Source organism: Neoarius graeffei, chromosome 10, assembly GCF_027579695.1.
Source record: "Neoarius graeffei isolate fNeoGra1 chromosome 10, fNeoGra1.pri, whole genome shotgun sequence".
Classification (NCBI taxonomy): Eukaryota; Metazoa; Chordata; class Actinopteri; order Siluriformes; family Ariidae; genus Neoarius; species Neoarius graeffei.
Genome location: NC_083578.1, coordinates 85301182 through 85315597, shown reverse-complemented (window position 1 = coordinate 85315597; position 14416 = coordinate 85301182). Strand labels below are relative to the sequence as shown.

At 38.2% G+C, this 14416-nt stretch overlaps 1 protein-coding gene across 1 annotated transcript in view; it reads right to left on the bottom strand.

Moving 5' to 3' along the window:
* Positions 1–9550: 9550 nt before the first annotated feature.
* Positions 9551–14416, bottom strand: part of grip2a (glutamate receptor interacting protein 2a) — an 85084-nt gene continuing 80218 nt past the window's right edge. The window contains 2 exon segments of the mRNA XM_060930920.1: positions 9551–9784; positions 12237–12383. Coding sequence (XP_060786903.1) covers positions 9551–9784; positions 12237–12383 — 381 coding nt within the window.

Below are 14416 nucleotides of genomic sequence, written 5' to 3'. Positions count from 1 at the left end.
CCACGCGGACACGGGGAGAACATGCAAACTCCACACAGAAAGGCCCTCGCCGGCCCCGGGGCTCGAACCCAGGACCTTCTTGCTGTGAGGCGACAGCGCTAACCACTACACCACCGTGCCACCCTCAGGCAAGAATGGGACGATATTTCTCTTTCAAAGCTACAGCAATGGGTCTCCTCAATTCCCAAATGTTTACAGAGTGTTGTTAAAAATAGAGGTGATGCAACACAGTGGTAAACATGCCTCTGTCCCAACTTTTTTGAAACGTGTTGCTGACATCAAATTTAAAAGGAGCATATATTTCTCAAAAAGCCATAAAATTTCTCAGTTTCAACATTTGATATGTTGTCTTTGTACTATTTTCAGTGAAATATAGGGCTTCCATGATTTGCAAATGATCGCATTCTGTTTTATTAATCTTTTACACAGCATCCCAACTTGTTTTGGAATTGGGGTTCTACAGTATGTAAGGCACAACAACATAACATTTACCAGCTTGGGTGGTCTTGGCTTTTAATGTCTAGGAGCAGTTAGGCCTTGAAAAATGAATGGAAGCCAATAGGAGGAAAAGCAAGGGATGAAAAAAACCAGAAAGCAATCATAATAGAGGTATGAGAAGAGGTAGAGTGCTTAGTAGCATTGCCCAGAACATGTCTAGTAAGTATGGAGGTATTATTTCTAAAATTAACTGTATGGGAGCAGTTTGAAAAATTACTCATTCAATGTCTATGGGGGAAAATGGACAGATAGAGGGATAAAAAAGAGGGATGTGGGTAGAATATCAAAAAGAAAAATACAAACATGCTTCTCATCAATGCGCCGAACATTTTTCAATTGAAATGAAGTTTCTAGCACAAAATCTCTAGGAGCATTTAAGCCTTGAAAAATCAAAGGAAGCCAATAGGAAGAAAAGCGAGGGATGAAAAAAGGAGTGATAGAGATATGAGAAGAGGTAGAGTGCTTTGTAGTATTGCCCAGAATATGTCTAGTAAGTACGGAGGTATTATTTCTAAAATTAACTATATGGGAACAGTTTGGAAAATTTCCCATTCATTGTCTATGGGGGGAAAAACGGATGGCAAGAGAGATAAAAAAAAAGAGGGATGTGTGTCATTTAAAAGACCTGTGCAACAAAGGTTGAGGAAAGTTTCTTTGTTAAGCAGGTCAAGCTGAATTAAGAACAAAATTATAATAAAAGATGATAATGATTAAAAAGCTTTGGGATCACAAAATAGTGTTTTGCAAAAACTTTAATTCCGAACAAATCAAAACTTTTAACAGATGTGACTTGAGAACAAGACCGACGGTAGCGTGTACACTTTGTATTCATCAGAGCGGTTTGTGTTTATCAAGCTACTCATTAGCGTTTGGCTAGTTTGTATTGTCAGAGTTGCTAGCATGCTAGCTATCATGTGAGAGATTAGTGATAAAGCTGTTAGTTACTGTTGTTAGCCTCAGCTAACTGTTTCCCCACACAGCACAAATTTAACACCAGGAAGTAAAATCAGTGAGGTATCTGTCTGTCTGTCTTTTGTGGATACTTTTTCATACTTTTTTTTTTTTTTCAAATAAATGTTATTTGAGTTTATACAGTTAGATCCATAAATATTTGGTCAGAGACAACATTTTCCTAATTTTGGTTCTGTACATTACCACAATGAATTTTGAACAAAACAATTCAGATGCAGTTGAAGTTCAGACTTTCAGCTTTAATTCAGTGGGTTGAACAAAATGATTGCATACAAATGTGAGGAACTAAAGCATTTTTAAACACAATCCCTTCATTTCAGGGGCTCAAAAGTAATTGGACAAATTTAAATAATTGTAAATAAAATGTTCATTTCTAATACTTGGTTGAAAACCCTTTGTTGGCAATGACTGCCTGAAGTCTTGAACTCATGGACATCACCAGACGCTGTGTTTCCTCCTTTTTAATGCTCTGCCAGGCCTTTACTGCAGCGGTTTTCAGTTGCTGTTTGTTTGTGGGCCTTTCTGTCTGAAGTTTAGTCTTTAACAAGTGAAATGCATGCTCAATTGGGTTGAGATCAGGTGACTGACTTGGCCATTCAAGAATATTCCACTTCTTTGCTTTAATAAACTCCTGGGTTGCTTTGGCTTTATGTTTTGGGTCATTGTCCATCTGTATTATGAAACGCCGACCAATCAGTTTGGCTGGATTTGAGCACACAGTATGTCTCTGAATACCTCAGAATTCATCCGGCTGCTTCTGTCCTGTGTCACATCATCAATAAGCACTAGTGACCCAGTGCCACTGGCAGCCATGCATGTCCAAGCCATCACACTGCCTCCGCCGTGTTTTACAGATGATGTGGTATGCTTTGGATCATGAGCTGTACCACGCCTTCGCCATACTTTTTTTCTTTCCATCATTCTGGTAGAGGTTGATCTTGGTTTCATCTGTCCAAAGAATGTTCTTCCAGAACTGTGCTGGCTTTCTTAGATGTTTTTTAGCAAAGTCCAATCTAGCCTTTTTATTCTTGAGGCTTATGAGTGGCTTGCACCGTGCAGTGAACCCTCTGTATTTACTTTCATACAGTCTTCTCTTTATGGTAGATTTGGATATTGATACGCCTACCTCCTGGAGAGTGTTGTTCACTTGGTTGGCTGCTGTGAAGGGGTTTCTCTTCACCATGGAAATTATTCTGCAATCATCCACCACTGTTGTCGTCTGTGGGCGTCCAGGTCTTTTTGCATTGATGAGTTCACCAGTGCTTTCTTTCTTTCTCAGGATGTACCAAACTGTAGATTTTGCCACTCTTAATATTGTAGCAATTTCTCGGATGGGTTTTTTTCTGTTTTGGCAGCTTAAGGATGGCTTGTTTCACCTGCATGGAGAGCTCCTTTGACCGCATGTTTTCTTCACAGCAAAATCTTCCAAATGCAAGCACCACACCTCAAATCAACTCCAGGCCTTTTATCTGCTTAATTGAGAATGACATAACGAAGGAATTTCCCACACGTGCCCATGAAATAGCCTTTGAGTCAACTGTCCAATTACTTTTGGTCCCTTTAAAAACAGGGTGGCACATGTTAAGGAGCTGAAACTCCTAAACCCTTCATCCAATTTTAATGTGGATACCCTCAAATGAAAGCTGAAAGTCTGGACTTTATGTCCATGTCCATTATATAACTATAACTTGAATATGTTTCAGTAAACAGGTAAAAAAAAATTTGTGTCAGTGTCCAAATATATATAGACCTAACTGTACTTTTATGCTTTAATTGAGGAAAGGATTTGAGGCTTCAGCTTTGACAGAGTATTTACTTGCTAATTTCATTACTACCCCAGTTTAGACAACTCTTATTTAACGTGATGAAGTGAAGCAGATTACAATTTGAGGAAGTAAAGGTTATTGGTCTTTCTTAAAAGCTCAAGCAGTGGCTCTGTTACAGTAGGCAGATCAGACGCTCGCCAAGCAGAGCAGAAGCTCATCTAAGTTTCCAAGTCTGTCATTGCTCAACTCTTGAATATTTTCTATTGTGAATAAAACCATTAAAAAGCTTATAATCATTGCTTTCCAAAGAGATTTCTTTCATTAAGATCTGTTCAGTACTTTGGGAGTAACGGCAGGTTGAAATTGGTACAACAGAGTAAAAACTCTGCTCGCATGACGTCGGGAAACTGCCTGTGCTTTTCTTTTTGAGTCATGAGAAAGCGCTCAGGCTCTCTCTCTCTTCTGATCAGTTTCCGACTCGTCAATATCAATCAGATCATTTTTACAGGGATGTTCTCTCGCTCTCACCGTTTCTGATGATGTATTCGGCAAAATTTTCCGTCTGCTAGTTTTGATGTTACGATTCACAGGAGACTTTGAAGTGAGTTTTCATAGCTTTACCTACTTATTTTTTTCAAATCAAACTGATTCATGTAAATAAATAACTATTTTAGAATATAACTGAAGTTCTTTTGGTGAAAACTATCGAGATGTTAGTGGTCGGATTGAGATTTTAAAAATTCCGAAGTCGGAAACGCGAGTGTCAATTTCAATTTGATTAATGTGAATTGTTTATTGGATGTGGATCAGAAGGTTTTTTTGAGGCTCGCCTTGAAAGCTGTGAATATTAATCAAAATAATCATTTATATTCTTTCATATAAACACTAGCAGGCCCTACTTTTGAGAAATACAAAGGCATACAGAGCACAAAGAGGGGATTAGAAATAAACTTTTATTACTTTTTTATTGAGTGTACCAATTTAACATGTTACCTAATTAGCATAATTAATAATAATTAAATACTACTTTGCATAATTTGTTTTTACTAATTTTTCAAACTTTGTATTCGGTATCCAATCGTCTATGTGCCGCCAATTTCCACGTAAATATCGTGAAAAATAGAAAAGTTATTAAGAAAAAACATTTGATCTTATTGGTTAATGAGGCCCATTTTGGACTATGTGATCCTCATATGGAATATTACGGCAGTTTTCTAAAAATTAAGCTGTTTCTTCAATCTTTGGTTTGTAATATCTGAAGAACGGATAAACATTTTAATTCTGTTGTTCTGCATTCAATTCTGAATCCAATGAGAACAGTATCAAGCAATTTGGATTGAATTTTCACCTGATATGCCTAGTTACAGTCCTGGGATTTAATTCACAACATCCTAGTCACTGTCCTGACGTAGCTTTTATATATTTCCATTTTTATATTTTTGATTAGGACTAACTGAATGAATGCTAAATGTACTACATTCATCTTCAGTATGAACTTTATCCTGATTAATTTTGTGGTGGATCTGGAGTCTATACCAGGAATACTTAGGGTGAGGTGGGAATACGACCAGGATTAGAAGCCAGTTCATCACAGGACATCATGCACACATACACCCACACGCTGTTCTTCACACTCTAGGGGGAAGTTAGGGTTGCCAATCCATCTACTGGCATGTTTTTGGGAGGTGGAAGGAAACCAGAGAACCCAGAGGAAATCCATATGTACGCAGGGAGAACATGAAAAATTCCACACGGACAGTAACACGAGCTCAGGATTGATCCAGGGACCCTGCAGCTGCGTGGTGAGAAGGTTACCCACTACACCGCCATGCCTCCCATCTGCAGTACCAGTACAATAAATGTTAAATATTATTATCCCTTATTAAAACCAACCAGCTGTTCTTTCACCTTCTTCTAACTCTAGTTTTTAAAGTTCAGTTCATCCAAAGTTTAGCTCCCACCACAGTCCTGCTCCCTGAACCAACCTTCAGCCTAAACATAGCGAGTTTCATAGCGAGTTGAATTCTCAGAACAGGCTGTGGGTTATGATGGCACATTGAACTAATTGAGCTAAACACAGGCAAACATGTCAGCGCTCCTGGGTCCCGGTCCCACAGGCTGCCTCCTCCGGTCATTACCTAAATGACTCTGACGCACAGGAGCACTTCAATTAAAGCAGGTGAAGAAAAATGAAGATTAAGAATGCATGAGGAAGCTGGGTGGACTGAAAAGAGAGAAGCAGAAGCACATCAGGGTCAATAGGAACCAGCAGGATCGCAAGTTGTGTCATGCTGGAATTCACTACAAAGGTTGGAATAAAAATAGAAATTTGAAGACGACACACTTTTAGAAAACGTCACGATTTTGTGTGAGGAAAAATGGCTAGAGCTGTGGATAAAATTTGCATCCAATAATACATTTTCCTTATGTATATAGAGTTAAACTTCTAGCCAAGACATTTATTATAGACACATACAGTACATGTCCAAAAAAGCCTATTTATTATAAAATGCCTTTTGGTCTGACAATATGCCAAGTAACTCTGAAGAAGCTGAAGAAACGCATAGCTCGGATGGAAAAAGTTGTTCTCAGGACAACCACAGAGCTCCACACTGAACAAACCTGGGCTTTATAGAAGAGCAGCGAGAGAAGAATGCCATGATTGGGAAATAAAAAAAAAAACATATAAAATTCCATTTGAAGTTTGCCAAAAGGCATGTTTTTGGTCTTGGCACAAAGTGGCACATTTATCAGAAACCCAACACTGCTCATCAGGCTGAGAATACAATCCCTACAGTGAAGCATGGTGGCGATAGCATCATGTCGTGGGGCTGCTTTTCATCAGCAGGGACTGGGAAACTGGTCAAGATGGGTGGAGCTAAATACAGGACAATCATAGAAGAACCCCAGTTCCAGTCTACAAGAGGACACTCTGACAAAATATTCCAGTTTTTGTCATTATAAAAAACTGATTATAATATTCCTACTAAGCTGTTTACATGGCTGATAAAAATGGATATTCTGCTAATATTCCTGTTTACATGTAGCTATGCATAGTCAACACTGTCCAAAGAATGCTCCTAAAATCCAAATATCAACATAGCCCACATTTTTTTAATCCAAAAATGCTAAATTTGGAATAATGCTTACATGACCCATATCAAATTCTGAATATCATTATATTCGGAATAACAATGGAATATTAATGTGCATGTAAAACATACTGACTGACTAAACACACTGTTAAAGCTACATAAGAAAAGGTCAAAGCCAAGTGCACTTGTGTCCAGTCAAGGCTTAATCGAGAATCCATGACGAGGCATGAACATTGCTGTTTGCCAACAATCACTATCACAAAGCTTGAGCAATTTTACCAAGAAGAATGGGCAAAAAATATCAGGATCCAGATGTGCAAAGCTGGCAGGAGACGTATCCCAGATGGGCTGCAGCTGCATTTGCAATTTTGCAGATGGTTTTTAGACAATATTAACTCAAGGGATTGAATATTTATGCAACCAACAAATGTCAACTTTTCTGTTTAATTAATCTTTGAGTCACAATCAAAAATATTTTGCACCTTAACTTTGCTAGCTAGCTAACATTAACAAAAAACCCTCAAACTTTATTTAGTTAACCGTTAACTCATCCGTATATAATACAAATGATTGTGATTCGAAATGCTATGTAGCTAATCTCACTAACATTTTATAAAAGTTAAATTTAGGAGCTCTACAGGATATTACATAGTTGTGCAAAGATGTGTTTATTTTCGAGTACTGAATATATATATATATATATATATCCACGAGTGAGTGAAAATATTTTTTGACACGAGATAAGCTTTATATCAGGCTGAGATATAACCCCACCATGTAATGTTCTTTATATTATATGGACACATCCACAAAAAAAGATTCGAGTTAATCAAAATAATTTTCATTTTAAACCAGTTTGCCATTTTGACAGCGTGCGTCTAGTCAGCAGGGAAAACACTGGGAGTGAGATCAGGAAATATTATACTGTACATACAGGCCACTTTTCCCATAGAATTAAAACAAGTATTCTATTCCCTTCTAGTGGGTTTATTGATGGCATGCAATATTATCATATCACTTATCCTCTGTGTATTACGCCACTCTCCCCAATGGAGAATGAGCGTGCAATATTGTTATAATATTGACAACACATCACACATCGGAGCTGATGCAAAGATCCAATGACAAAACTTTTCTGCTGTGCATGCACACAATCATTTCTTTGGCGGCCGGGAGGGAGACAGAGATCCAGTGCTAGGTTTAAGCACTAAATAAATAATCTGAAAACTGAAACTAAAAAGATGCGCTGAACACCTGAAAGGCTACCAAAATTTCATTAGATAGTCTTCACGCATATTTACAAGAGAAGAACATACCAATGGACATTGAAAAACTGGAAGAGAGACACATTGGAGATGTAAAACTTGTGCGCTAGCGCAGGATTGAGACAATTTGTACAAAAACATGGCTGCGAGGTTTGCTTCATTAAAAGTGGAAGATTTAGAGAGAATTTTGAAAGTGAAAGACGTGCTGAACACCCGAAAGGCTACCAAAACTTCACTGGATATTCTTCACACATATTTACAAGAGAAAAAAAAAAAAAACAGACCAACGGACATCGAAAAACTGGAAAAGAGAGCAATAGCGGAAATATTGTTAAAGTTCTACTTGGAGGTGAGGAAAAGTGATGGAGACTTTTACAAGAAGACTTCACTCGTGGATTTCACTCAGCAAAGCCCTTTTGTTTTGAACAACTGCAATGGAACAATTAATTACGACCAAAAGTAACTTTGAACCATCGACCTGGCTATATACAAGTTGGGTTGTTATTCAGGCTTTTTGGACTTGTACCATTTTTATTGGTAGAACTTTAACTTGGTCCATGGACATTGCATTGACAGAACATTGACTTACATTCGGTCAGAATCAACATTCAATATTGGTAAGTTACCCCTATTCTTAACTTTTTGTAAAATCTATAAATTGTTCCATCAAATGTGTACGTATTATAATAATGGCATTTTTCTTGGTATATTCATTCAGCTATTCGTCTCTGACTTGTTCAATCTTATGCTAACTGAATGGAATATATCTGATATACCATGAAAAAGCCAGCCAATATTATTTAAAATATTGAATTTTCATACTTTTTCCAAAACGTCTAGCGTTCATTCACACTGGACTTTAGCTCAAAACAAGGGTCCGATTAGCAGCATGACCTTCTGCCTCAGTCTTCCCTCATTACGGAGATCTAGCACCAATAAAACATCTCATTTATTTTGTTTAAAAAAAAAAAAAGGAAATTTTTTGCATCCAATAATAAAAAGCATTCATTCACACAGTCACGTTATCAGTTATTGCACCCAGACACTTACAACACAGCATACAGAACCGTAAAGGAATGTGGGTAAAACCACCGACCCAGGAAATTTGTCTTTTTTTTTTTTTTTTTTTAAAAAAGGAGGTACAGTTAAAACTAAATCTCACACTTTAACAGACTCATCATACAAGTTACTCAGGTAGAAAATGACCAGACGTGATCAAAGCCTTAATTTCTCATGAGAACGCACAGCCGTGTCACTCTGGACAGTGTTCTTTACAGTACACACAGTTCTCCATATACATATTAATCTTAAATTTTAAAAACAATTTTAGTCTCAGTCAAGGTTTTATCGAAATCCGTCAAGCCAACTTTAACTCAAAACAGGAAACAAGATATACAGAGATCCGTTTTACACATTAAAGCTGCACCTTAAAATCATTCAGCCATTAAAACAAAACACCAATTCAGAGAGTGTGTAAAAGTCAGCAGGAAAACAAACACTAATTTTTTTAAAAACATGAGCCGCTAATGAACCGGTCTTTCTAAAAATGTTCAAGGTAAGCGTGTATCTGTCGTCTCTTTCTTTGTGCATCATATTCTTTATAACCATCTTAAAATGTTCCAGAACACTATAAACCAAGTTTTGTGAGTTTGTAAGTATGCAAGTGTGTACGTGTGCGCGCAGGTGTGTGTGAACCTAAAACAGTCTAAAATTAAAATGGACCCATGAACAAAAAGTGTAGAGTTGTGCATAGAAGTAACAAAAACAAGTGTGTGAGTGAATACTTGATTAACTTTTTTTTTTTGAAAAACAGTGTCATGGAAACAGAGTGAAAACACTTCGTTAAAACTTTTAATGATGTGTGAAAGTGGTTTAAACTGTGTCAGAAGTGAATTTAAAAAAAAAAAAAAAAGGAAGTGTGCGCATGTGAGAAAGAGAGAAAGACTCCTTTCTTCTACAGTAAACCGCCGCTCAGTGGCACCATCTCAGGCCCGAGTTCTGTCTTTTTGGGGCTGTGGACACTGACAGTAGGAAGTATGTCCGAGGGGTCCTGACTGTCTTCAGGGGACCACTGAGGAGCCTGTACGAGAGGGTTCCTGCTGATAACAAGCTGAAGCTGATCTCCTGCCTCGGTAATCAGAGGAACAGCTAAGCAGCAGTCAAAGTCTCGCGTGCGAACATGATTCACCTAAGATGGAGAGACACAGGTTGTGTTCAAACACACAGCTCAAATATCACTTTCCTCTCCCCATACAAGTAGAAAAGAAATCCCCCCTCCAGTCTGAATGCTGAAAAAACACAGTTTAGGTTTCTGAACATCTGACTCAAGTTTTATCGTGTTTTTTTTGCAGCAAAAACAAAATGCATGAAAATTACTCGCCTAGGTATCACATATGGTCCAAAACGTCCATGTGCGAGGAGAGAATATTCACATCCCCTGTAGTACTCGGTGTACACACCCCAGCATCGTTTTTATCATGATCAAAACAGCTATAAATGCAAAAGAACTGCGTTTTGTGCAACCCCACACCAAACAAAAAGCAGACTATTAAAGCTAGGGTAGATCATTTTGGAGAAACCAGCACGAGTAAGCTCGATTCTGAAAGCATCCAATTAAAACCCACCCCCTCTCCCTCCAAAACCACTCCCTTAAACTAGAGACCTGTGCAGGTCTGTTCCGAGCTCAATCTTTGTCTGATTGGGAGATAGAAGCTACGGTGCATAAATAGAAAAAAAAAAAAAAAAAAAAAAAAGGCCGCTCAGAAATACACTGACACCAAGACTCGAACTGATGTTGCAAAATCGGTTCCTTTCCTGGCCAGCGTGCTAGATCACTCCACTATGGAGGATTACATCACACTCTGAGGTTATGCAACATGGCACTTATATAGTCAGTACGCAGTGGCACCGTTACCATTCTTAAACATGCTCGAGCTCTTAAACATAGACAGACAGGGGCCTCTATAGGCTTCAGCCAAAGACACATGAACGCGCACCACCTGACTACTGCTGGAGGACAAGTCCACAAGAGAATGTGTGTTGCAGGGAGGAGTGTAGTGAGTCATCATCATCATCTCCAACTACATGTCTCATTCACATATATTCTTGGGTTTCAGTCATGTGACTTCTTAGCGATTTCATTTCCAGTAAAACAGCTGGTGGTCTAGAAAAGCAAAATGGCTGCCATAGTGCAAACAACTACTGATAAGTTAATCAGAGTACGCTCGTAATCTAGAAGCCACCGCTGGCTTTAGATATATTCAGAAGATTGCTATGTGCAATGGAATCGACCCCTACAGTCTGGGGAAAGAAGGATTTGTCATACAGTATGATCTCGAAAACTACCCTTCAGTTCGAGATGTCTGGGAACTCGACTATCTGGTGTTGCAGACGTCCTTCTACACTGCAAAAATAGATGAAAGCGTGGAAGAGTATGGAGGCTTACAACTTTTTTTTTGTACCTGGCTGGGTAAAGGACCTCGGGATCAAGTCGCTGCCGAATGAATCTTAGACTGTTTTTGCCCATGTAAGTATTTTAAGCTTTTCGTTCGCGTCTTTACAACAAAGCGCTGCAAATTGAAGTGTAAATAAAGAACAGTTGGCTTGATTCTGACTTGTGTTGGCTCTTATCTCTCAGCTAAAATAATTCACAAAGATCATCAGAAACCCCTTTAAAGACCTGGAGCTTAGTTAAACAAGACGGAGAAGTGATCACGGCGCATTGTAACTGTATGGCTGGGGAAGAATTTTGTCGCGACCTTCATGCATATGGACTGTGAGGAGTAAACAAAAACAGCTGGGGACTTTAACGCTTTGTGACTTAAAAAAAAAAGGTACCGTAAAATAACATAGCAAGAAAAGTACTTGGAAAAACACAAACCTTTGACCAAGTGATCACTGCAAACTCGAGCATGCTTTGACTCGACTCCCTTCGATTTCACGGAGGGGTTCGAAAGCCACCTTTCTCCACGTCTTTTTGTGAAATCCTGTGTTCGTTCACCCTTTAGTTCACGGGGAACCCTGAAGAAACTATCAGTTTCACGGTTTGATCAATTTGAACAACCTAAAACAACGCAAGCATAAGGCATTTTTTACGCGAGTGATGCACCTTCTCCGTACAAACGATTTGTCAACTGAGCTTTGGTAGACCACCAGCTAAAGTTTTGAATAACTAATGAGGTGGATGTGACGTCACGTGAAACCCAGCTATTTATTAAAAATAAACCCACCCCCAACATTATCATAATGCACGTCGCTATGGTCAGTCCTCAAAGCTGTCAAAATGCTCGCTAGCTTTAGCAACACATCTGCCTCGCCTTGTGGAGACTCCGGTCACATGCAATGCATTCACAAGAAGTGTGAGCGCAGGTAGGCCGGCCATCCAATAATTTCATTCGGACTGAATGAAATAATTGGACGGGTTTTTTTTTTTTTTTTTTTCAGTCCTGTGACTGCCACAGATGATGGATTTTTTTTCTCTTTATCATCAGAGTATTTGACTCCCCCCCCCATTGCTGCTGGAACGTAAAGAGAATTTCAATAAACAAAAAAATGCTTCTAATAAAAATGACGTCCCTTAGCTTTAATCCAAGTTTTCTAACAACCAAGTAATCCTGAGAAACGTCAAGGTGGTTCTTTACCTGAAGAATGCGGTCGTATGGCTGTAACCCTGCCTGATCTGCAGGACCATCTGGACGGATCATGTTCACAAACACACCCTTCTCCAGTAAGCCATCAGACACACTGAAGCCAAAATCCAGGCTCTCTTTATCCTTCAACACACAGATCTGAGAGAGAGAGAAAAATTGATATATACACATCAAGGCGGTTTGTAGTTCATCCACCTCTTACCATCAGGACGATGTGGCTAGTAACTAGCATGAATTTAAATAAATAAATAAATAAAAATTAAAAACCCCACCATGTTGGGTTTTTAAGTGTTAAAGTGACTAGGATTCCGAAAGCCAACTGAACATCTTTTATTTTGTAGCAAACGGAGCACAAATGTTAAACCAAGCCAAAATGTCTCGTGGGAATGTAGTTAGCTACGAGGTTAATATACATACCTCATACAAAGTTTTCAATAATATTGGCTGGCTTTTTTTTTTTTTGTGATGCATCAGATATCTTCCATTCAGCTATGGCAGATTCTACCATAACTGGATCCATTAATCACTTGCCCACAAAATAAGAAATTTTTCTTGTCCTTTTTTTCAGTGAGGTAATATTTTCAAGATTGAAAATATGGTATTTGGTCTTCTAAAACAGCACGTCATTTAAAAATACACTGAGTATATCAATAAAAGATTTTTAAAGAATAAAAGTTCCATTTCTTTGACATATCTGACAGACATGACTCCCATTTTAAAAATCCCTTTCATTATCCCTGTTGCTATCGTCAGTGAATTTCTGTCAGATGACCTGACGACAGACTCGGCCATTATGGATCTTTGGTAGTTATCGTGTGGAAGCAGGCTTTATCATTTTTGGGTGTCAACAGATAGAGTTGAAATAGATTAACAGCGAAAAAACTATTTCGTTCACGACGAAAAGCCCACAGTTATTTTTAAAAAATGCTATCATCAGTCTGTCAGTCAAATGCACCTGATGATAGCAAAATTCAAGCCCTCACCACGCACATGTTGACTGACGCAAAGAGGAAATTCTACTGCGCGTGATTTTTGTGACAGCAGACATTTACTTCCGGGCAAGACTTGGAGTTCTGACAGCTAGATTTCATCAAATAAATCAAGGTAAGATTTTCAGTCAGCTATCCTGACGATAGAAATTTTTGACGATAGAAACATTGAGAATATATTTGTGCATTCATATTTAAATTTTTCTGGAGGAAAACTATCGTAAGTTGAGATAAATCAGAGCCACTTGCGACCCTTTCAGCCGACAGGCCATTTCAATGTGTTATTTCCCCGCGAAAGTGACACAGTCGTGTCTATCGTCACTGTTCTGACAATTATTGTTGATATTTCAATTTTGAAAATAAATTCTCTTTTATTTCAATATTTTATTTTATTATTTGGTTCTAGTGATGAGGTATTTAATATTATTATTAAATTTGTCAGATTAATAATGCAAGAAACAGTTTTGTTGCTATTGTCATCTAGAGCGTCTGTCAGAATATGATGTAGACGTTAGTTTGTCTGTCAGATTTTGATGAGAGAAACCGATGTGTTTCTATTGTCATTTAGCATGTCTGTCATGTCAGGCTTTTATTAATTAGTTACCAGGACTACTGTCCTAAAATTTACTGTGAATGTCCAAGACCCCAAATGCTACTAGAAAAATTTAATAGAATTATCAAAATAATCAATTCAGCAATTTAAGGAGATGGGACTTAACTGGCCTCTGTTATGGTAGAATCTGCCCTGTGATATACCATGAAAAAAAAGCCAGCCAATATCATTCATATGCTTTCCTTTCAGGTGTTCAACGCGTCTTTCTCCTTCAAAATTCTCTCAAAATCTCCTGTATTTAACGAAGCAAACCTGGCTGCCATGCTTGTTTACAAACTGTCCCAGTCGCTCACTCACTAGCGCCGAGGTTTTACGTCTCCAATGTGTGACGTCATGTCTTGATAACCCTGCAATATTGTAAACCATATTCAACGCTCATTCTCCATTGGGTAGAGCGACATAATACACGCAAGATAAGTGATATGCTAACAATATTGCATGCTATCAAACCAAATGAATGAAACCCGCTAGAAGGGAATAGAACACGTTTTTATTCCATCCAAAAAAAAAAAAAAAAAAAAAAAGTGTCCTGTATGTATAATTTCCAATACTGTTCAAATACACTGTTG